We start from the raw sequence: 23,990 nt of genomic DNA, 5'->3' as shown, positions 1-23,990 counted from the left end.
ATTGTTTTGGCTTTCCACAGTAGGCTGGTGCAGCAGGCCTGTGTTTATCTGATCACATTGTGTCTACACTACACAGATCCATTGTGTATGCTCAGATAGACACCTTAGGGGACATTTGTAACATTCTGCCTCTCTCCTGTAGGTAAAAGGTGGTTTTAAAAACACCTTTGAATATACAGTAATGCAGTAACACAATAGTGTGACACAACACTATCAACCACACACACAAGCTAACAAGAACCTCAACAATCACGATAGAGTTGAATCAACAGCTCTCCGACACTGTCATGCAACTGTACATAAGTTGACATAAGAAATTCAGTGTGTTAGTCTTAATACTGTCAACAGTTTACCCGTCTTATAGAAAGTAATAGTAAATGTCATTGCGTCACATTTGTCTTTCTTGACAAATGATTTGTTTGCCAGACTTAGTAACTCTGCCCGTGACTCGCTTCTACTCACTATGAATTGCAAAATGTCGACCAGTACTTTCGGTATTTAGCAGCAGGGACCCTCATGTGGGGAAATTCATTAGGGCTCCATTGGAAAAGAATAGGTTCAATGTCCATCAGTGCCTTTGTATTCAGATATGTGGATGAACACGAAGTTCAGATGGGGGGAGGTTAGGGTAGAAAAGAGGGCTAGCTAGGACATGATGTGCACAGAGTGCACTACAGCACAAAGAGCACAGGCAGAATGCACATAAATTAGGAGCTGGCACATGGAGTATGGTATGTACACATTTTAAAATGGGAGCTGAAAAGGGAAGGAAGGAATGCGTACATGAGAAGATAAGTTTTAATTAGTACCAGTAACAATGCCAAACATCAAAGTCAATTAAGTTATTTCCTAATCAGCACATGTAATAGTCAGAGTACCATTATGCAATACATTTCAATACTCTTTTCAACAAAGAACTATTCTATTAGCAGTGACTTTTGTCTTAGTTCGAGTTCGATTCTTTATTTTACTTTGTGCACACCTCGTTGTGTTGAATACGATTCATCATCTTTCTGTCCTTCATGTTCTTGGCTACCTTTCACCATTCGTGCTCAAAGGAGACTAAATAAAACACGCTAATCATCCTCCAGTCTCAGATAAAGCTGCACAGGTTCTCCGCACTTTTCTGTGTGTGTCCGTTGGCTGACGTAGAAACCCGGAACGCTTCAAGTGCTTCTGGAATAAATTCCAATCCAACTTTCTGTCCGATAACGATCAATGACTAATATATTGGCATTGTGATGTTATTGTTGTCACGAATTGTTGAGTGAATGCTGAGATTCCATTCATGCCATTTGTGTTTAACAGAAAACAGCACGGCTCACACGTTAGTTTGATGTCAAACTTCTATTTAACTTTTAATATCCCCAATTTTTCCATCGTCACATGCCAGAGATGTAAGGCCAAAATAAAAGAAAAGGCAAAGATAAAGAGCAAAAGAAAAAGTGAGGGTGGAGGGAGAGCAGAAGGGGAGAAAGGGCAAGACCGACAGCTTGTCACCACCTGAGACCCGGCTTGCTGCCTGGGGATGTTTCCTTTACATAAGAACAGTGGGCAGAGTGGCAGCCCGAGAAATAAGGACACAAGACTAGCACACTGTTCTCAGCGCTTAACCAACTCCAGCAGTACGAAGTCACTTTCTTTCCATTCTAACGTACAGTACACAAGGACAGAGCTACACATGCAAACCATCATTCTCCAACCAACTCTAAAAGCCAGCTGTCGTTTCTGAACATACACACAGACGCAGGTCTGCAGGAAAAGAGGCACATGAAGGCAATAACGTATAATGAGAAAAACACAGCTCATGAAATATAACTCCTTACTTTTAGGAGTTCATAAACAGGTCATTGCAAATAAATTTAGTTTCTCCGTCTAAGCAATTATTGAGTTATAAGAAGTTATGGATTATTAGTTTTAACAGAGCCATTAACGCAGAACAAATGTCTTCTTGGAGAAAAAGTGCATAAACCTTTCACAACACCAAAAGCAGTCATCTGGCATGACCTACGGGGACGGCAGCGGTGAGCGTCACAAGTTTTGAAGCACATGAGAGGAGAAACTAATGAAACATGGCCGTCAGTGGCCCCTGGAGTGTGCTTTCAAACAACTGTTGCCAAGGACAATAACAGGAACACATGTGGTCTGGCCAGCACAAAGCAAAAAAAAACAAACAAGAAATGAAAATATGCTTGAATTAAATGCGTTTCAGTGAAAGAGATCAAACTATAACCAAGTGTAAAAACAACGTAAACAAAACTGTTACAGAGAAAAAAAGTCTCATTTGAAGGCTTCAGCTTCGACAGAGATTTAGAAATAGGTGAGAGGTGACGTGTATAAGTTATTCTTGTTGAAGGACTGCTTACACCACCGACATTAGGGGTTCATGGGACTGTTATTATGCCCTTGACCATGTTTTACAAAGACAATACTTCCGTGAGGGCTTACCTTTGTGATCAGAGTGCGGTACTCTTCTACCTGGTGGTCATTGTTGTGGCAGCCTGCCAGGAGCTGCCACACCTCCCCGCGGAGAGCCTCGGGAATGCCGCTCCGCACCAAAGCCGGCAGCGGCCTGGGACGCACTGATAAGTTCATATGCCTGAGGAGAGAGAGAGACGTGACAGTTAATCAAAGACATACTCATTTTATTTGCGCCAGATTCTTGCATATCTGCAATCTTTGTGGGCACGCCCGTGTACAATATCTAACGAAAACATTGTATCCATTGTGTCTCAAAAGGAGCATCCTCCTCTCTACAGATGATCATGACAGTGAGGAGGAGTTGTATCATCTAATAGAACAAGAATAGGGATTAACGGGCCTATAGCGGTCTTTCAAAAGATCCAGTCTCACCTACCACAAAGGATACAATCAATCAATGAATCTAATCAGAATACAAAATATGTGCTGCTTTTGTACAGTATCCATGTAATTCTCAACTTTAAAACTTTTCCCCCTCTGGCATTGGTACATAAGTTTTGCTGTATTTGTTTCTATGCATATATTTAGCAGGATGGGGAAGACAATAGACAATAGAAGACAATAAGCCAGTGAAAATTACAGCAACAATACACAGAGGGCAAGTTTTAATGCTTTCCTTCCTTCCTCATCTTCACATTTACATGTCGAAGCCGTTGGCAAAACACTGCCTCTCGGAGAGTGATTTACACCGTATGCACTATAAAATGAACTCCGGTTATCTTCCATTAGTGAGTGGCAGAGACAGAATTAGAGAGAAAGAGAACTTGGAGGCACAGCTGTATCTACCTAACAGAAAACCCCTGGACCCCTGATGACTGTCTCCCCCTTTCTTAATACACCCCTCTCCATTTTCTGAGTTTGTTTGGTGCGTTTGTTTCCGAGTATCAGGTTACGCAATACATGGCATTTTCTATTGAGACTAAAAGGGAACAAAAAGTATGCTGTGTACCTTTCCGTGTGCATGCATGTGTGAGTGCATATGACGTAAGTAATGCCAGGTCTGGTCCTCAGGGGTATGAGATTGTAAAGGGCTTTCTGTGATTTGCCTGTCTTTGCTCCCTGAGCGCCGTCTCCCACAATAACACACAAAATCACCAATCGCTCGCACAAAGCCTAGTATTATGACAGGCTAGTCTTAGGATTCCTCTCTTTACTTAGGCATTATCCTTATCAGATATGCGAGGCAAATACTCCCCAACACATTCAATGTTCTAACGGTGACGTCAACATTGTGTATTGTCCAAGAACATTAAAGTCAAATATAGCAGGTAGTGAAGAAGTATTGTACAAATTCAACTAAATTATACTATTCTCTTGAAAAAGATACATGAGCACAGACAGGGAGAAGAGAGAGGCGCGTGTGTGTGTGTGTGGAGCTTAACTTGCAGCTAATTAAAGTCCGAGCAGTTTCAATTCAGTTCATCACAAGCTTTTGATTAAAAACAAATGCAGTAATGGAAGTGGGACGCCATCTTAATAAGCTGCTTATCAAGAACTCCTGCTTGCTGCTCTTTCTTTCCAATACATCCGCTAAACCCCCCCATACAAAAATGTGGTGTGTGTGTGTGTAACAGCAATAGAAGGTGAAGGACACATTTAACAAGGCAACAAAGCCTTACCACTTGGTTAACAAGTCCCCCCAGGTCTCCAGGATCTTCTCTGCACACTCCTTGGAAACATCACCTGACCCGCTGAGTAACGGCTCATCATTATCTGGACACACAGGTGTACAAACGCAAAATGAGGTCCATTCTTCTACTTTTCCTTCTTACGCATTTAGATTTGACCTTTAACTGCTCCAAATTAACTGCTAAAGTTCCCTACAGCTCATGCTCATGTGAAATGAAAGTGATTAAATGAATGCGAGGACTTAAGATATAGATGTTTCCTCATTTAAAGACAGTGTTTTATATGGTGTGTATAGTCAGTCACAAACTTCCTGCTTATTTTTGGTCACAAGATGGTGCCAATTGGACATGATAATATTTATAGAACTTAAACTGCAGCCGTCTAATAAATAAACATGCATACGCAGATGTGGAACTTTATGTCTTCTATTTGAACTATTTTTGATATCTGCTGAAAAGCGGTACTATCTTAATGTACTCTGGTATCTATTCACAACAAGAAGCGAGGAGCAATCAATGGACATGCAGTCCAAAGAGTGAGATCAAACTGTGCCAAAGGGCTAAAGACTAAAAAAAACAGACGGATACAAAAAGTTCCTCAGTCATGCTCTCTCTTTGCTACCTCCAACAGTCACGCAAAAACACAACAACTCACACACTGCTGCTGGCTAAGTATTCTGTGTGGATACAGTACAAACAGTTCTGTAACATAGTGTTTGATCAACCACACAGGGTTATTACTTTTATTATTGTGTTTTTGGAGACGCCAGCTTCTTACTGAAGTCAGTCCTGACCAAGGACACCACGATGGTTCGGCATTGCAGAGTCAAACATTTATGTTATCTTGCCAGATCAGCGTCTGCTTTGAGGTCGTTTGTGTCTGACCTGATCAAGTACAAGTGGTTCAAAAAAGTTAAAACCGTTTTCATATGACTCTGCTAGTCAGCCTTCTTCTGTGGTTCTATGTGGACATGTGTGCGAAGGAATCTCTTCATATTTGCAGAAATTACGACATTTGCCATATCAGGAATTTGATGTTTAGTAACATATTTGCTATTCTTCTGTATTGTATTCCATTAATAAAATAAGGATGTCATAAAAGGGAGGCTTGACAAAAATCCAATCACCTTCCTCTTCATCATCCTCAGGTGGTGAAGTGACCGTGTTACCGGTCCCGGAGGCCATGATGCCGGGACTAGCTGTGGTCTTCCGTTTCTCTCTCTCAGTCTCGCTTTCCAAACTCACCACCTCATAAAGTGTGTCGGAGGCCGGACTCTTACGCTCCTTACGCTCCATCTGAGGAGAAACGATCAATCACATTTCTCTTTCAAATATTACCGAGCAATTACAAAAATCACAGTGTATTAACAAAACCGGTTTAGTTGCATCATCGCAGGCCACAGCTGACGTACGGCACAATTCACAGAGGAAATGGAAATTGGTGTCATGACTTGACATACCTGTCGCAGTCTAAGGTAGAAGGTCTCAGTGTAGTTACGCTTGCTGAAGGGCCAGAACAGCCTGTCATTTGGGGAGCAGACTCTGACCCTCGTCTCCAGCAGGAAACGGACCGGCTCCTCCACCTCTGTGATCACCAGGTCCACTGCTGTCGTCATGTACATGAACTTATCTGGAAAGCAAGAAAACGGCTAAAATGTTGTCCCCCAGAGAGTAATTCCCTTCCATTCGCCATCTATAACAAATACATATTCAAGCCAAACCCTGTAACTGTGCAGTTTAGGAGAACACTGGAGTTAGACTTATTGTGTTTGCAGGTGGATTGGTGGTGTATAATGTATGGTATATGGCACAAGGTTGGAACAAAGGCGGTGCCTGGGTCATTTGGTTTTTTCATTTTTCAGCTATATTTATGAGTGATCTGTTCAAATATTGTAGTTCCTGCTTTATATTGTAACAGTAGTTCTAACAGGAATGGCAATTATTAAAGTACAGTTTCCATGCCTAATAAGTGTAGCTATAACTGAACATTAAATTGCTCCTTCACAGCTTGATTTGAGGATTTGTGTAACCAGTGCAAAGTGATTTTCACGCTTGGAAATGCGTCGTATATTAGTGTGAAAATATGTGAGAATAAACAACCAACGAACCCATGAAATAATAACTGTTGAAAAATCCGTTTTATGTGAATTTTGACAGATTATTGGCCGTTACCTTTGGGCGTTTCCTCATTCACAGGCTGGAACTGAGGCGTGTTGGGGTTCCAACTTCCTGTGATGATGTAAGACTTCCCGTCGGAACTCTTTCCCATTGACTCCTGAAGGTGCACAAGTTGGAGGAAGTTAGCGAACACACTCAGTGACACACACACATATACAGTACACACATGAAAAACAGTCACCCACCAGATCTAGCAGGTGCATGTCGCTGTTCTTCACATTTTTCCCTGGGCTGAGCAGGAGGCCGAAACACCTGGGAAAGAGGACACACATGAAAGCACACAACACACACACACACAAATGCAAGAGAGAGGAAGGTGAAATTAATAGGATTACATAAGTAAAAAGGGAGGAAAAAAAAAAAAAAAGGAACAGTGCAAGAGCGGGAACTAGAACTATAAATCCCCCTAAAGAGCAAAACCAGTTCTTCACCATCACAAGTTACCGCAAAAAGCTTCCTGGACTGATCCTCTAACACAGACCAGAACATGGAGAATATTAAACACAGCCCTTCAGTCCTCATATTCCCGGCGTTCATCAAACAATAACAAACCACCGTGAAAATGGAAGCCTGCAAAAAAAAAAAAAAACCTCGGAGACAGACTCGCATCCATCAGCATCTTAAAGCTGTGCCGGAACACTTAAACCTTGAGGCGGGCCAACGCCCGGATGTAAAGATGTTCACCGGTGTGTGTTTATCAATTATAGCTTGAGTGATTCCTTTCTTATGAATGTCTGTTTTAAGCAGAGACACATCTCAACTGAAGCAAATGGAGGACGGTCTGACAGATACGTGACAAATTCTCTTTTTCCTTTTAGGACAATTCCAGACTGACAAACATTTATATCCTCCATTCCCTTGGCTGCTTACATTAATCTAGACTATGGCACCGTATAGCAAACCAGTGCCTCTGAGGACGCTACTCTGAACCGATTCACTAGATGTAGTGTGTGTGTGTGGGTGCTTTATTTTACCTCTCAATAGCCAGTTCCTTATTGGAGGTCTGCTGGACATAAATAACAATTTTCTTGTCCATTCCAGCACGCAGCTTGAAGCTCTGCTTGTCCTTTGCTACAGCACTGAATATGCAAAAACAAGAAATAATATCCACATTTTTAACAGATCATCAATAGAGAAAACAGACATGAATGTGACAAAAACATACAGATGTTTGAAAGGGACACAGTGAGGCAAACTCATACCTATTACACATCATTCAGACCTTATTTTAGAAGATAATCCTATGAAATGAAAGACATTTTGAACACAGGCTTACAGGTTGTTTAGTTCTGGACTGGGAAGGAAAACAATAATCCTGCAGTTTCTAATTTTTATACAAACTAGCACATACAACCTGACCAATGAAATGTATTTCTAGTCAGTCAATCAGCCAGTCTGACAGACCATGGCTCATAATCAAAACAGACCCATTTCTCCTAATAAAAAAAAAAAGTGTGCATAAGAGCCATTTTCAAACGTGCTTTGGCACTGGTTCTTCTCCTGCTCTGCTTTCGGGGCTGGAAAAGAACCAGGTTTGAGACAAGAAGAGTAATCAACATTCTCCAAACTTTCCCAGAAATAAATTCCTGAGGAAACACTGAAGAAACCCTTAGATACAAAGTTTCTGAACATTAATCAATTTGAAATATATTGCAAACATTTGGAACCTGCCATGATCTCAGGCAGTGCTCGAATCACAAACACCTGTCTCTTTTGAGTAGAGACTTAATGTACCAGATACAGTTTTATGCAGAACTATATTATCAGACTGAGTCATGGTTTTACCCTTAAACGAGAGCCTGCAGATAAACAGGCTTATTTACAGACTATTAAAAAGGAACAATGATTTAAATATATTCCACTTCAATTCTATGTTACAGATATTCTACTGTATAAATGTACAGTTTCTATAGATTATTCATTCCAGTTATGGAAATGATTCTGCCACATAAACGTGTGATGTGCTTGCATGTGAGAGCTGTTTGCTTGGAAGTCAGCGCATTGAAAAATAATCAACGGAGAGCTAATGAGGAGGAAATATGTGCTGGCTAAAAATAACCACAGGCATCATTTTCGTTTGGTTTATTTTCTAAATAAGCTGAGTGTCTGTTGGGCTGTTTGTGAACACAAGGAAGTGTCTCACTAGTATGGGAAAATAAATAAAAATAAAAAAAGAGGTCAAGGAAGGTTGGCTGAAAGGAGCAAACAGGAACTTTCTGTTGTGTTCTCTTGTGTGGAAATATTTATTTATTTAGAGGGGTCAACATATCGGTCTGCTGTAAGACAGAGAGGACTTCTTGTGATATTTTTATGATGTTTCTTTTACTGACGCATCTTTTTGCATATAAACCAATAAGAGGATTCTCCCCCTCGTTGGTAGTATGCACCCCGGAAAGCTCTTTACGTATTTTGTTAGAATTTGTGGTGCAAATACTGGAAATCGAATTTTTAACGATGATGCTTAAGGTTTCTATACATTTTCCAATTTTTCTAAATGCCATACAACACTGGTTATGTTTTGACGATTAAAGCTGGTGTTCAGTACAGATCTGATGACGGAGACTGAACAGTATGCCCTCATCCACAGTACATCAAATTCATGCATCTCCGGCAAAAGCCGCAGTAGACTCAACAGAAAAAGAAAAAAAAGACGTTTCATTATGTTTCCAGACGTCTGCGCAACTACAAAGTATTTCAAGACGAGGAATTACGCGTTCATTTTTCACCTTTTAGACCACTGTGTAAGCATCATACATGATGATCCCGTGCTCAAAACGTCGAAATGAGTGAATGCAAGTCTCACCTGAAGGTACCCTTGCCATCATCCTCCTTGATCTCCAGACTGACCGTGAAGGTAAACAAGTCACTGTCAGGGGTGAGCGGTGCAGGCTGCTGAGATGACAGAACTGCCTTCTTAGCTGACCGCCGGAACGCCGTGGCAAAGCTGTACAGTATCCTACTCACCTGGAGGAGGAAGGGAGAGACACATTAAACATTTCATAATGAACACAAAATGTAGCCACGAGAATTGGTGAGGCCTAAAAGTACAGATATGAAATTCTATAGTTTGTGCTTAAATAGGAATTCATGATTATTATTATTATTATAGCATTGGTGAAATTAACACTACTCTCCTGTGCCAATGGCCCCCGTTGCCTTAAGTCAAAAACACAGGCAACATTGACAAGTTGGTTATCTAATTAAAGCGGAGATCTAATAGAACACATCCACTGAAGAGATAAACAGTATCGCAAGGCAAAATATTATAGTTTGACAAAAAGTTGAGCAGCTTCTGCAGATGAAATGTCTTGCAAACCATAAAATTGGGGTTTTGAAACCCCAAAAAAAATCCACACCAGGCAAAATAATGATAAAGTAATTAGTACCGATTCAAAACTCAGCAGATCTGTTATGTCATTTTGCAATATGCGACACTAAAAAGCTTACCTAGTGACCCACTACTCTATAAACCATCTTGAGCTTTAATCAACACACTGATTCACATTTGCCAGTGTGGTGTGTGTGGAGCTATTGTTCCTGTTCACACTAAGCAGAGACAACAAGGTTCTGCTCAATCTCCCATCCCAAAGAGGAGCAGAGTTTGGGGGGGGGGGGGGGGGGCAGCTGAAGACTGCCAAGTGTGGAAAACTGTGGGGTAATGATGTATTTACATTTATCAAATGTACTTTTCCAAATTTGTGAGCTTTGCATTTCGTCAAGAAGAAGTATTTTATTTACCTTTTGATCATTACTGCACAGACATGTGTGTATGATGACAAACAGAGCCAGAGTTTTCAAGGCCAGAGTATAAAGCAGCTCCTGATCTGTCCTACAAAAAGCCTTTGTTATGTTCTTGGTACAGTAAAATGATGGAGGGCATTGCAAGGGGGATGATTATTTAAAAAACAACAGGGGGCTGGATGCAAGAGATGAGCAATGAAGTGGGGAGTTAGGCTGGGGGGGTCACCCCCTGTCTGGATGAAGTTATGACAAATATCACAAAAGGATTGTTGGTTAATGTTCCAATCAATGCTGGAGTCTGAACTGATCCGTTTCGACTGGCTACAAATGGCATTTTTATTCTTTGTGTGCAGTCTGAAGGAGGTGTTTTAGGACCTGGACAAAATATCAATCCTGACAAGCAAGTTGGGCAGATATTGGCTATTGTTTTTAAATATACCAAACTGTAGAGGAAACAGTTTTTAATTACATGCAGCGTTTTGGAATTAGCCTTTAAGATCTGGAACTTGTAAAGTGTTAAAGGGTGCATTGTTTTATTTACCCCGTACAGGATTTTCATATTTCTTCCTACTTGGCAGCATTAGCTTTTAAGAACCCAAATCATTTGAGTGAAACAAATCGACTGAAACCGTACCGATTTGAACACTAGACATCTCTGGACGGGAGCAGCAAGTTTATGGGCACAAAAGGGAAGCGTTAGGTTTGAGAGTCAGCAGGGCTCTACGTCAGTCGGCCCGAGGAGGTGGTTTGCTTTATGCAGGAACAGTTCAGCTCCAAAATCCACAATGGTGACTTTGTCTTAAGTTCCTTAAATTTCTCTTTCAAAATTGTCTTTTTTTTGGTAAATTGTTGGTAAAGAATGCTACAGATCCTCTTCAAAATCTGATTATAATTCAGTGTATTGCTGAAAGCAAAATGAGACGACAGCTCACGAGGTTACCTCAGTACAGATCGGTGGTGAAATAAATGAATAAATACAGAGGTTTAAAAAGCCTCAGAAGTTGTTCAAAGTTGATTTGAAACTGATGTGAGGACTATGACTAGCAGCCAATGGGCTGATTCACTCCAGTCTAATGGTGCAAATGTGAGGCCCCCCAAAAAAAGCTGAAGGCATTGCAGATGGTTCTGGTGCTGGGGGGTTAAGAAGGAAGAAAAGGACGGTTGCATGAGGAAGGCTGTGGGGAGGAAGAGAGAGCCTGAGACAGAGATGTCCAGTTACTAAGTAAAGAAGTGAATTACTACTGGGAATTATGTTTGTTGGTTTGTGTGTGTGTGTTTGTATGCGTTAGTGTTTTAGTGTGAGCCTTTGTGTTACGGGTGGGTGTCTGAGAAACTGGATCGAAGGACGATGTGGGACTGATAAAGTAGCATCTGTCTCGGGGCTCTCAGTGACATTGAAGGAGAGTGCTTCCATGAGGGAGAAATCAGGTCACTGAGCACTGAAGTAGTACTTTAACCCAGTTTCATGAGTCGATTCCCTATTCTCTTCTACTATATTTTCTGCTGAACCTACTGTATATAAGCAATGACACTTCCTCTCCCCTATACGTTAGCTTGGGGTATTGTGTGTACTTTATGTGTATGGTGTACATGTGCACTGTTGCTGAACCCTGGAGAGCAGGCTACAGGGAAATCAACACTTTAAGGCAAGGTCAACCAGAATACTGCCATCAATGAGTGTGTACACTCGTGTATAGGTACGTGAGTGGAAAACAGAGTGTCGTGTGAAATGCAGACTATTTATAAAAGAGGCTTTTGCTCCTTCTTTCATTACCGATTTTCTTTCGGTATGTGTGAGTTTGTGTTTACAGATAGGTTCAAACCATAGCCAGGTGCCCATATGAACAAAGCCACAGTCCATGTTTTGTGTAAAAATGTACTCCAATGTTTATCTGAAGCTAAAGTTCCCATTAAAAACACAGAGGATCTCTTAATAACTATCGTTTTAAGACTCAAATCATTTTGAACCCATCCGTTAAATGTGTCTTCAGTTCATATAGTTACACATAATGAAACAACACCTAAGTGATTGAATCCTCACCGCTTCTTGGATTTGGCAGCGGAACACATGGATCCTGAAGATCTCCGCATTGTAGTGGCTCTCAGTGAAGGCAAAGCAGTCGCTCTCTGGTGTGCCGTCATGGCCTCGCACGCAGAACAGAATCTTGTAGATGGGGTAGTTGGCGATCTCCGTACTGACGTTGGGGTCCAGCAACCTGTTATAAATATAAATGAAAAATGAACCACGCGATATCTTGTAAAGTCGCTGTTGCAGGATGAGATTTATTCTGTGCGTTTGTGCGAATTACATCTTAAAGTACACTGTAGAAGTGGAACCGGTAATCCAAATGTTCCCCCTACCTGACAGTGCCTTCGGACACGCCTGGCACAGACAGTGTGACGTCTAGGGGGAGTTGGCACTGCCCTCTGAGGATACTCATCATACGGAGGGCCTCCACCTCACTGCGGGGGGGCGTTGACTGAGGCGCACCCAAGGTACGTCAGCTGGCTGAACACAACGCTGTCCTCGTCTGGGATGGGACTGCCGGGACTGCCGTCTGACGAGGATTCATCTGCTGCAATAGGGTTAACGGATCGGGAGAGAGTAGGAGAAAGGCGTACTTTTGAGTGTCCTTTATGATTTAGAGAGCCGGGTGCTTCCATGATATTACTCTGAATATCTTGGAAACACATCTATAAAGCTTAAGATAAGAGTCATTGTGTGAGCTTTGGCAGTCACAAGAAAAGAGGATAAGAAAAGTCCCATCGTGGCTCACCTCGATACGACCTCTCATTCAGCTCGCTCTCCTGAGCCGTCTGAACAGGAAGCACCATCTCCAACTTGGGCAATTGTGCGCTCAGGGGGTCAGAGCCCGGCGGTACGGGTGACGCCATAGTGGCGAGTGGGCCACGGTCGCCCCCACCAAGGTTGTCCATTCCTGTGTCTGATCTGAGCCCGGTGTCGGCTACCGATGGGTCCATGAGGACATCCTCTAACTCCCTCTGGAGCTGCTGCTCACTTCCATTCCCCACAATCTGACACACACACACACACACACACACACACACACAAACAGAAGGGTATACACACACACACACACACACACAAACAGAAGGGTATACACACACACACAGAGAAACAGACATGAATACAACCACACCAATGAACAAAGAGAAAGGGAAGCATAGAAAACAAAGCATATAATATGAAAAAACACAAGAACAAATATTGTTGCATAACAAAATCATTGTAGAAATCACCACTACACATTTAATTTAAGCTAACCTTTAAACCTACATCAACGGGATTACAATTCTATTTTACAGTTTGAATGCTCAGTGGCTGTGCTTTAAACAGGGATTTTGAAAGTATTGTCAAGTGAAAACAGTGTTTAAGGGGGAAAGACGCCTCATTTCATGTTGGCGGTCAGAGATACATCTCCATTACATTTCATCAAATATTAGTGATTAGTAGGCATGTGAGTTGGAGTTGTGAAATACCGCTATCAAGACACGAGGCGAGCCATGCCGACACTAACTGTGTGAGCTTGTTCCAAAGCTAACGAACAGCAATCAAAGTGCAGGCTTAAGGCTGGACGGACTATGGAGGTGCCACAAAAGGCAGTGTGCCCTCATTTCCCCTGCCAGCTGTGGCTGCAGCCAGATGTTAAGGTAAGCAATGGAGGCTGAAGCTGCAGAGGGCACTGTTGCACTGGGCCATAAGGGACAGGAACAGACGATTAAAACAAGATAATCAAAACTGTGTGGAATATCATTATTGCGTGGTGGAATATTCTGGTTACATGTTCTATGTATAGACAGCCATGAATAATATTTGTGCCTTTCGGTACATGGTAATGTGTTCAATGCTGTTAGACTCAAGCGATCATCTGGAGCATGATGGACACTACAGCTAAAGTGTCTATGCTAATAGCCCACAGCGCCAAATAAGGGAAAAAAAAAAAGGTAATAATTTAAAGGCTGACGTAAAGCTGTCAGTTCTAAATATCGGTTTACACGTCTGACATAACTGCGTAGGGCCTTGTGATTTACAGAAAGTGCTAAAAGCATGTGTAATTGCCAGATACAACTACAGTCCTATGTGTGAAAATGTCTATCGCCACTATAATCAACACCTAAGTCTTAAAAAAAAGGCTGGCTAAGGCCATCCAAAAATACAGAGGGAACAAATAATCACAGACAGAATTACCACGGAATCACATCACAGAAAGAGAGGAACAATAGAAAAGACAGAAGCAAGAAGGAGAGACAGAAAGAAGAGACAGCTAGCGAGAGAAGAGACTGACCTTAAAGCTGACCCCTTCCTCAGAAATCACCTGCATAACAAACAACAAGTTTAGACACACTGACTCCTCTCTGACTGGATGGGCTGACTGGGAGGGAACTGTACACAAAGTGTGATGACCGAGTGTCCGTGAATGGAGTGAGTCCGCTACGTATCGAGAACAGCGGACGTGTGTAGGTTCCTGCCGTTTAGCCGCCACTAGGCTACCAAAAAAAAAAAAAAAAAAACTGATAATTCAACGCGGTTCCCATTAAAAATAGTTTAGATCCTTTCACAAACTCTGTACAGGTGTAACAGGAAAAATCACAGTGTTTCATATCCAAGCACAGCAAATGATGGTCGACCTCTTCCCTTCAACTGAATACTGCAACATCCACGCTCTGCTGGCGCCATCTTCTGGTACCTTTTGGTACAACATCAAGTCGACAAGTTCTTCCTTTACAAAGAAACACATGTACAGTAGAGTACAGTAATGACAAACTAATGGACAGAGTATGGACATGTGAGCCAGCTACTTAAGGAAATTCAATAAAATGAAGTGTGATGACGAGTAAACTGACATACACGAGGAGAGGAGAGGGGAGAGGAGAAACCTGAACCCTTTAGGGACACACACAGGATGCTAGCTGGTAGCTACATTTCTTTCCTCAGAAAGTCTTCCCTCTCCTTGTGGAGACACACCCTGGTCACAAAACATCTTTATTTCCGACCCCGACCATGTCTTCAAACACTTGCAGCTGCATCACCAAACTGTTTGTAAACTAATATCTGCTGAGTGAACAGAAGCAGCTGGGTGACTGCAGAAGAGAGATGTTTAACTTTGCTGACACTAAATGAAGAACTGGTAAAGTATCAGCTGGATTCTTCAGCCGTTTGATTTACAAGGATGACCTTTCTTTTCCCCTAACCTCATACTATTTCAATAATACGGATAATCATGGACAGACATACAGTGGAAGAACTCGGGGTAAACAGATGTAAATCTTCACAGGTCTAAGAGATAAGAACAAGTTCTTCACTACAATCAAAGCCTGTGAAAATGTGCTCTCAATTTCTGGTGATGTGCAAGGAATAAAGGGCTTCCTTACTATAAGACAACCACAGATAGAACACACACACCTGAGACCAACTATGAGAAGAAGGTGGAGTGAGAATGTGGGGAAAGCAAAACAAGAAATGGTTAGCCTTATGGTTAGAGTGTGAGACTGCATGTTTAAAAGATGGACGAGACTTGTAAACAATGGAATGTGTGTGGACCGAGTCCCCTGACCTGCAATGTTAACAGGTTACACTGATGACAACTAGGTAAAGACACAATGAACATCAAGATGTTTTGGTAAATATGATACGATACCATTTAGCCTGCAGCGCAGTCTGGCCTGTTATCCTACTAGTACTGTACAGCAGTTGTCATATTTCAGGACCAGATTGTGACCATCATCAGTATTGAGCATAGAGATGATATTCACACCAGCTGAGCTAGTAATTGATGCCCTTGAGGTTGTTATCACAGACTTTTACTCCCAGCATCTTAACATCTGACGTCTCTCCTCAGTACCTCTCCGTCCATACCTACACCCAACCGTCCTTACCTTCAGTCCTGTCTTTTCGTCATCACTACCATTATTAGTGGAGGAGGGTGTCTCATCCCCCAGCCGGGACACGAGGACAAAGTCCTCACTGTTGAGTGTGGACACTGAGTCCGAAGACACGCTAATCTTCCCCACCGAGCCCTTGTCATCCATGGCTTCCGCAGTTAAACTCAGCCACGCCGCTCATGAATGGAAGACGGGAGGAGAGAGTGGTGGGAGATGATGAGCAAAATCACCTGGGAAAAGAACAAAAAAAATAAAGAAATGAAGAAAAGAAGCAGAAAACAGTCATGATGTGATGAGACCCATGAAAAGGCATCATTTAAGGCAACTTCTTAAGACTCTAACCCTCTCATAAAATGGGCAAAACCATTTGCTTTTAAGCACCTTTAGGACACTTTGAGGAGCCTTTAGGAACCCCGGAGAGAGAGAGAGAGAGAGAGAGAGAGAGAGAGAGAGAGAGAGAGAGCTTAAAGAGAAAATAAGAAAGGTTTAGCACCAAAAAAAAGAAGCCTAGATCAAGTGATAGTGAACATGAAGAAGAAGACGACACGGGACAGATAAGAGGAAAAGAGGATCTGTGGGTCATCTGAGGCAAATTTGTGTATCTCAGCAGAAAAATAGCTTGATGCGATGCGAAGTCATGGTGACAGGGAGGAATTAGGGGACAAGCCAGCTCGCCACAACCATCCACATATTCCGTGTCAGTATTATAAAGATCTATTGTACAGCAGAAACAAAAACACAAAAACAAATCATAGCACTGAATGTGCTGATTGCATTGCGTGCACTCCTCAGTGCATGGATGTCCAGCCCCCACAACCACAAATAGACCTAGATCCTGTGGGGGAAACGCTGCACATCATCAGCTCAGCCCTCACTCTTTTGACTCCAGCAAATACATTTTAACATGGTATTATAATTTGGGCATAAAGCGAGCTATCAAATATGACATTTTGTAAGTGCATCACTGACCTACGCACCTGTATGTGAGAGGACTGATGGCAGAAAATACTTGCAGAGACGAAGCAAGAAATTGAAATAAAAGGAGGAAAGTATGTTTCACTTTTTACCTCCAGCGGCAAAGGAAGAAAACATTTTTAGTCTGTATTTGTAAGGTATGGAGGTAAAATTAGGTTCAGAATTAGTTTTACAGTCAGAATGATGCAACGCTCCATCGGTACAGTTAGGGCATGAGGTGGCATTGTGGGTAACACAGGAAGAAAGGCGCAACAGAAGGTTCTGGCAGCGGTTCAGCAAGAGACCATAACAAGCTATTTCTGGCCATTCCCCCCCCTCTCTCCACTCCTCCCTCCCTCCCTTTCTCTCTTTTCTTCTTCATCCCTCTCCGTGCAATCTTGTATTTTCTCAGCCCTTATTGCGCTCCTACATTTTTCCTGAAGGTTTCCTTTGCAGTTTCTTTCCGCTTTGCTCTGCTGTCAAACCCCCGCCCTTCCTATTCAAAGCGGGTCCAACAATGGAAAAGTAATAATAAAAGAAAGGTCTACAGCAGAAAGGTCAAAGCAGTTAATAATGTGCTTGTGATAACATTGTTGTACTGACCCAGAATAAACCTCAATATGAGGAGCTATCTGTGTGCGAGTAGAAGGCTTTACAGCATCTTGTGCAGATATGAATGTTATTACCGGGCTACCAAACACAAACGGACGGCTCAGAGCTTCTTCTCTCTTCACCTTTTTCAAAGCAAACGGAGAAAAACGAGCCGCTGGTTTTCATCCAAAAGTCCCGGGTGTTGTTTTTCACTCGGGTTGCAAAACTGAACTTGAGAGACAAGGTCACCGCGTTCGGTGATTTCGTCACTTTCACTGTGAAACATACTGCAGTCAGGCTCTGGAACCTGTGCTTGACAATTAGCATCTAGAGAACGCAGCTTAGCCGACCAATTATGAGTCGTGTAACTTAAAGGTTTCACATCAAATGGTTCCGTTTACATGGCCAGAAAAAGATATAGTGTTGTCTTCCAGTTGTTGTGTTTACACCGACTTATTACAAATGACCCAAGAGAAGTAATAAAGAAGTCATGTGGCTTATCATATAGGCCTAGATCTGTAGTGATTCTTCCAAAACCCCGAATGAGCACTCATCTTAAAGCCCCTGATTAAACCTCCTTTCAGGACTACGTTGTACGGACTTATTGATCGACAACACCTGAGTCACATCCCGGGCCTACCACCTGCTTGGATGTTCAGTCTAGCAACAGTCACACATTTCTTCATACATAAATATACAAGTTGCAGGGTAGAGTCGATAAATGATCGTAAACCTACCAGTGCAAAAGAAATAGAGCATCTGACTCAGTAGCAATCCATAATGGAAATATGCATCACTCCTCATCCTCCTGATCTTCTCAGGCTGTTAATCTTGAAGAGACATTGCAGATGTTTACTCTACTTTTGGCTAAAAGCAGCTGCATTCCATTTTTTAGCGCACTTGTTTAGTTCTTATTTCTCACATTTTGGTTGATGCACTTTGAGTTTCTCCATGTTTCGGTCTTTTGTTTATCAGTTCTGTTTCTTCTTTGATAGATGTACTATATGAAAGCATTAGAACAATTTCATGGAAACAAACTAAGCAACACAATTTAATTTATTAGTCCTATTTCCAATTACAATTATGAACAAAACTGACTAAATAGGCCTTTCTTCAGTCCTTTACTTTCTTAAAGGCTCTGAGTAGCATCCAATAGATACTTAGATAGTCCTCAAATGTTAATTATGTCAGCTAATAACACCCGTGCGCTACGGGCCGAGAGAAACATGCAAATCTCAGTGAAATACTGTTTTGTTAGAAATATAAATGAGAGAACGGCCAAACTCGTTTTCTGGCCACCATGAATCTTACTTAGACTAGATCACTACTTTGTTACCCAATCAATCATTTCACTGGAGAGCGACGTAGACGCAGAGACTTCAAAAATTGCAACGTTATCTGAGAACGATGGCAATTAGCTTCACTAATTCATTCATGTTCCGAGCAGCAAACACTTAAAACTCTATGAGCCTACGCAGTCGAGCCAAGACGCACACAAAATGTGGTTTCATGCTGGCACACACACACATACCCTACACACACGTGCAGAAGCAGCTGTATTATTATTACACACACAACTTGACCCGCAGACACACGTGTGCACGCGTGCTCACACAACCCTCACACTCTACGTCTGTGACTAGCTCATAACGGTCGCCTTGTCACCCTCCCGAGCCTCGGCAACATCCGTCCGCCTACTCCTGCCAAGCTACACTGCTCCTTATCAAGGTCTTCTGTGTCTTGGGACGTTTCCAGCCAGACGCACAATCCACTGCCTATCATGCTTCTTCTGACTGTTACAAAATTAGCAAGACGAGGGCAGCAGACCGTTTCGTCATTCCCTCTCACTATTTGGTCTCCAGCCACACCCTCTCTGTTCCTTCCCTTGCATCTGCTTCATTCTTTGTTTTAAATAATTGAATCTTAATTGGAAATCGTATCGTTCCCGTTTTCTTTGACTATTCTCTGAAAGTATTTACCATGTCAGAGCTCGGAAAAGGCGAGAAGAGAAAGCAGGAAGCAGTTCCATGAAGAACGAAATGAATAAAGGCGACAAAGAGTTGAAGTGTGCACACTTTAGAGTGATAAGAAGACGTTCATTACACTGTGACTGTCAGACAATTTTGAAAATGAATGCTGCAACTAAAAAGATTATCGTCATTAGTAATCAATCAACCATTTTTTTTTATTAAACAGTTAATTGTTTCGAATATCAATTCTATTCTTTCAGTTTCTGAACACAGAAATGTAACATTTCAATATTTTACTTTAGAAAATAATTTACAATATAAAATATCACAATTTCCAACAAATACTCAAACTGCTTGTTTTGTCTGACCGACAGTCCAGAAAGAACTAAGAGGTATTACATTTAGTATAAGTTAATATGGTAAAGAAAACACACATTTGAGAAGTTTTTTGCAAATCAAGTTGTCTGGTGTGGTAGATCTGGACTCAGCCGACACACAAAGCGACAACAACTGTTAGCTTGATGTCGTTGGGGTGTTTCCAGCAATGGATCGTTCAGAGTACAGTTTCATTTTTGGACCAAATGACCTACAACAGTGACTCGTATCTGTATCTGTAACAAGCATAATGTTATGTCAATCCATGCGTGTGCCTTTTTCTCATTTTTTGTCCTTCCTACAAACTCTCCAGCTGAACGAGCTGTTCTGGGCTGCCAGCTGGGCCATGCGTGCGCCTCACAAGGGGGAGGAGGACGCATGCCAGAGAGCATTCTGGGTTGCAGCACAGCAGTGCTTTCAGCCAGCCAGAGACAGCAGGGAGAAAGGTAGAGCCAGAGAGGAAAAGTAGACAGAATGACAGAAAAGGGGCTGAGCTTATACAAGGTGAGAGACAACAGGTAGAGTACAAAAGAGAGGAGAAAGAAGCTCTGAATGAGAAAGACATAAACTGTACAAATCAAGCAAACCCGCCGTCCTTAATTTATATCTCATTTGTACCATGTGAGCATCTAATAATCATCTCAATCCAGATCCACAGCAGAGGAGCACCGACTCCCATTTGGCTATCATTTGGAATTAACCGTTGCATGTCTCAAACCCAACAATGAACGACCTCTCATGACGAAGAAAAAAAACACACAATTCAATCACTCCGTGGCGTATCTCTGCCGATTTATAAAGAACAAAACTGTGGCTTGTAAGTAACACTTTACACCTGTGTGTTTAGGTGGGTTGGCTCCAGCAAACATTTGTTAAAGGCAGTGAGGCCTTTAGACTTTGCATCTGAAAGCAGCCGGTGTCAGTGAGACGAGGTTCAAATCTGCAGTTAAAAGGAAACAGTTGTTTTACTGTTTTATGTCAATTCTGCAAAATGAAGTTTCACTCTCAAAATTCCAGGTATGACCATAGTCATACGAATATTGACATTTTGTATTATTAAAAAGGTGTAATGTAATCAATACTTTCCTTTCTGCAGTCATTTAGGCCTAGCAATATTATCTTTTTTAAATATTAATCTCTACCATGAACTACTTCGTGTGTTGACTTCCTATTACATCAGACTTTCTTAATTCGAGGGGCTGGCTGTGGGCTCAAGAAGTAGCGTGGACGCACTGTGATTGTGAAAGGAACTGAAAAAACGCTGACAACACCAAGCTCTTTGTTGATGTTTTAAAACTGTGATTAGCGTTGAGTCAACCATAAGCAAGAGGAGGAATACAGCTGTACCTTTAAAGTCTATGAAATATATTTTCAACCTCACATGGTCCCCTTTTCATTCTTGTCCACAGCAACTGCAAGGAAACACGAATCCACTACAGTTGAAACCAGCTCTGCCAAATGACAGGTGTGCATCTGAGGGGCGTTGTTGAGACTTCAGAGCATTCAGGGCTCAGTGCAAACTCAATTACAGATAAAGCTATACGAGACAAGGGGACACAGCAACACTAACTTAGTCTCTCAGTGACTCTAAGTTCACACTACACGACTTTCAAAGTCAACAGATCAAGAAAGTTCTCAAGAAAGTGCATCAGGCATTTAGATTTGACACGTTTGCTTCCGAGGAGGCGGATTATATTCACCGTATATAAATATGGTTAATAAATTCATAAGTTCTGCATTTGATTATGGCTGACTTTAGAGGAGAAGTTGACACGCAGATGCTGAAAAATAAAATGGCAAGCTACATTCTTCGGGCCTTTCTATTCATTGATAAAATTGCTTGTTGATATCTTTTAATAGTATTAACTTTGTTCAAACTAATAACAACTTATGCACTCAGACTGCATTTCTAAAGGATGGTTAGAATCACTGTATTGTATCGTGGTCATTAGCCCAAATATGTAGGAACATAGTATATCATATAGGCTTTACAGAACCTAATGTAAAGTACAGCTGATGACGCACTGACCCTTTCCCTCCTCTAGTAAACACATTGATTGTTGTTAATATTTGCATACACACAAATCTGGATTATGGGTTTTTTAGGGCATGCGTCACCTGCAATACTGTAAAACCTGAGTTTCAGGAAACAGGAACAAGGAGCCGAGTCAAATGAAGTGACAGTTGGCACATTTGGCTCTCTGTGCCTGTGCATGTTGTCCACTGCTGAGAAATATTTGAATTCACGAGAGACGAAAGCTACTGGAATCAACAATAGCACTTCTTGGTAAAACAATAGTATCAGACCCATGCATTAAGCTAACGGCCGCTGGTTGGCTCAGTACAAACGAGTTTGCCACAACTTGCACCACTCACTGACAGAACACACAGAATTGAGTAAGCTTTTTAGGGAAGATGCTGTATGTCACAGACTTTAGAAATGCTGAAATCAGGGTCAGACAGGTGAATTAAAATATATATATTTGAAATATTCTCCTAAGAAGATGACAACACGTTAACATGTTATTTACTAAGTTATTGTTTACAGTTAGATTTTAAATGTATTGTTTTTTTGGTATTGTAATATGCGTTTCTGCGCCCAACTAGTGGGAACTGGTAAAACACGTGTATGGGGTAATTCAACATACAAAAAAAAGCAGACACGTCAGACATCCTTGCTGGTCCCTTCCATATCATGTGACAACAACAGAACTTCAACTCACAGAAAACAGAGTGGATTAAAGCCTCTTTGTGCCAGACTACTTCACTTAATAAAGGTTTAAGTCAAACATTGAATGCAGGCCTGTAAGAATCTGTAGGGCCCTTAGTATTAACTGCAACAGTGTTAAACACACATTTACAGTCAAAGCCTTTACCTACACACACAGACAATGAAACAGACTGGTAGATGTGATGATCAGTGCATTGTGAAGTTTTACTCAATAAGTAAATATGCCACAGAAAATCACAGTACAGTACTACCAGCCGATACACACTATGTGAAAACAAAAACAGAGCACATTAGGTCATTCCGGTCTAAGATGAAATCTTAACAGTGACAAATATATCAGTGATCTATGTGGTCCATAACAATTCACAGTAATCACAGCTACTCCAGCATGGTTATTCCCCGTTTAACAGAGAGTTGTACTGTAAGGTTATTGGTTTAATTGGCTTTCTGGTCTCGCCGTTACACCAATTAACTGTTAATGTGAACACAAGCTGCATGCCAATGAAGCCTGTTAAGCCTCACGCGGCCTCGGTACATGTCAAACCCTACAGCTCTTTAATAGATAACTTAATCAGCGGTTAACATCATATATTTGCTTTGTAACGTCGGACGAGCCTAATGCTGCCATCTCCAGTGTTAAGTTAGCCCTTTACAAACCTGCCTTACGTTAGCAAAAATAGCTACTCAGCAGTCATCGACTCAAAGTCCTCACGCAAAATGTTCACCTGCACAGTGACCAAAAGAGCGAAACTCTTCCGTCAACACAAAGCAAACTGCGACGTAAAGGTGTTCGCAGTAATTTGGTGAATTAAAGCGCTGACTGGTCCTCGCTGAAGCCTAGAAACAGGCCACTGCTGTATGCAACGCTAGCAATGGCTAGCTAACGCCTGCTAGCCATGCTACCCTAGCACTTACAACCAACAAACAGGTACATTGTTTTTTTTAATAAGTGAAGAGACGTCTGCATTTTACGTTGACGGTGCAAGTGCGTGTGCACGTGCAAAAACATCTTACCTTTATTCCCACGGTTGTATTTATTCCAATGGTGGTTGGTACAACATTGCACTTCCCAATAACATCAGCATCCAGCCGAGCTGTAAACACAAGCCCAACCAACCCGCTGACAACCCACACTGCGCATGCGTAAATAGGTGCCCCTCTCGCCTGTGTTTTCATTACCTAATGGCATGATGCTCAAAGAGATCAGCTGTTTCTTTGGGCTTTGGGGGCAAGTCCAAGTCAAGTCTTAAATCAGTCGAGACAAGCCTGAACTTAAATGAGACAAGTCTTAGTCTCAACTCTGCTCATGTCCTTGGGGACAAGTTCAAAAGAAGTCTCCACTTTTCAGGAGTCGATTGAAAGTCAGTTGCAAGTTTTGTTTTCTATACAGCTGAGTTAAAGTCATATTAATAATTAGGCCTAATAATTAGGTATTGG

The 23,990-nt window shown here is 41.8% G+C and overlaps 1 protein-coding gene across 1 annotated transcript in view; it reads right to left on the bottom strand.

Annotated features, from left to right (window-relative positions):
• Positions 1-23,688, bottom strand: part of rabgap1 (RAB GTPase activating protein 1) — a 54,112-nt gene extending 30,424 nt beyond the window's left edge. Inside the window, 15 exon segments of the mRNA XM_031855866.1 lie at positions 2,449-2,599; positions 4,101-4,194; positions 5,237-5,405; positions 5,570-5,739; positions 6,282-6,384; positions 6,473-6,539; positions 7,262-7,366; positions 9,091-9,251; positions 12,070-12,244; positions 12,390-12,499; positions 12,501-12,604; positions 12,806-13,064; positions 14,336-14,365; positions 15,927-16,162; positions 23,568-23,688. Coding sequence (XP_031711726.1) covers positions 2,449-2,599; positions 4,101-4,194; positions 5,237-5,405; positions 5,570-5,739; positions 6,282-6,384; positions 6,473-6,539; positions 7,262-7,366; positions 9,091-9,251; positions 12,070-12,244; positions 12,390-12,499; positions 12,501-12,604; positions 12,806-13,064; positions 14,336-14,365; positions 15,927-16,079 — 1,851 coding nt within the window. The 5' untranslated portion in view covers positions 16,080-16,162; positions 23,568-23,688.
• Between the last annotated feature and the right edge of the window lie 302 nt (positions 23,689-23,990).

Source organism: Anarrhichthys ocellatus, unplaced genomic scaffold, assembly GCF_004355925.1.
Source record: "Anarrhichthys ocellatus isolate YVR2014 unplaced genomic scaffold, GSC_Weel_1.0 scaffold16, whole genome shotgun sequence".
In the NCBI taxonomy this organism is placed as follows: domain Eukaryota; kingdom Metazoa; phylum Chordata; class Actinopteri; order Perciformes; family Anarhichadidae; genus Anarrhichthys; species Anarrhichthys ocellatus.
Note: the sequence above shows the minus strand (reverse complement) of the source record. Positions and strands in the feature narration are given on the sequence as shown.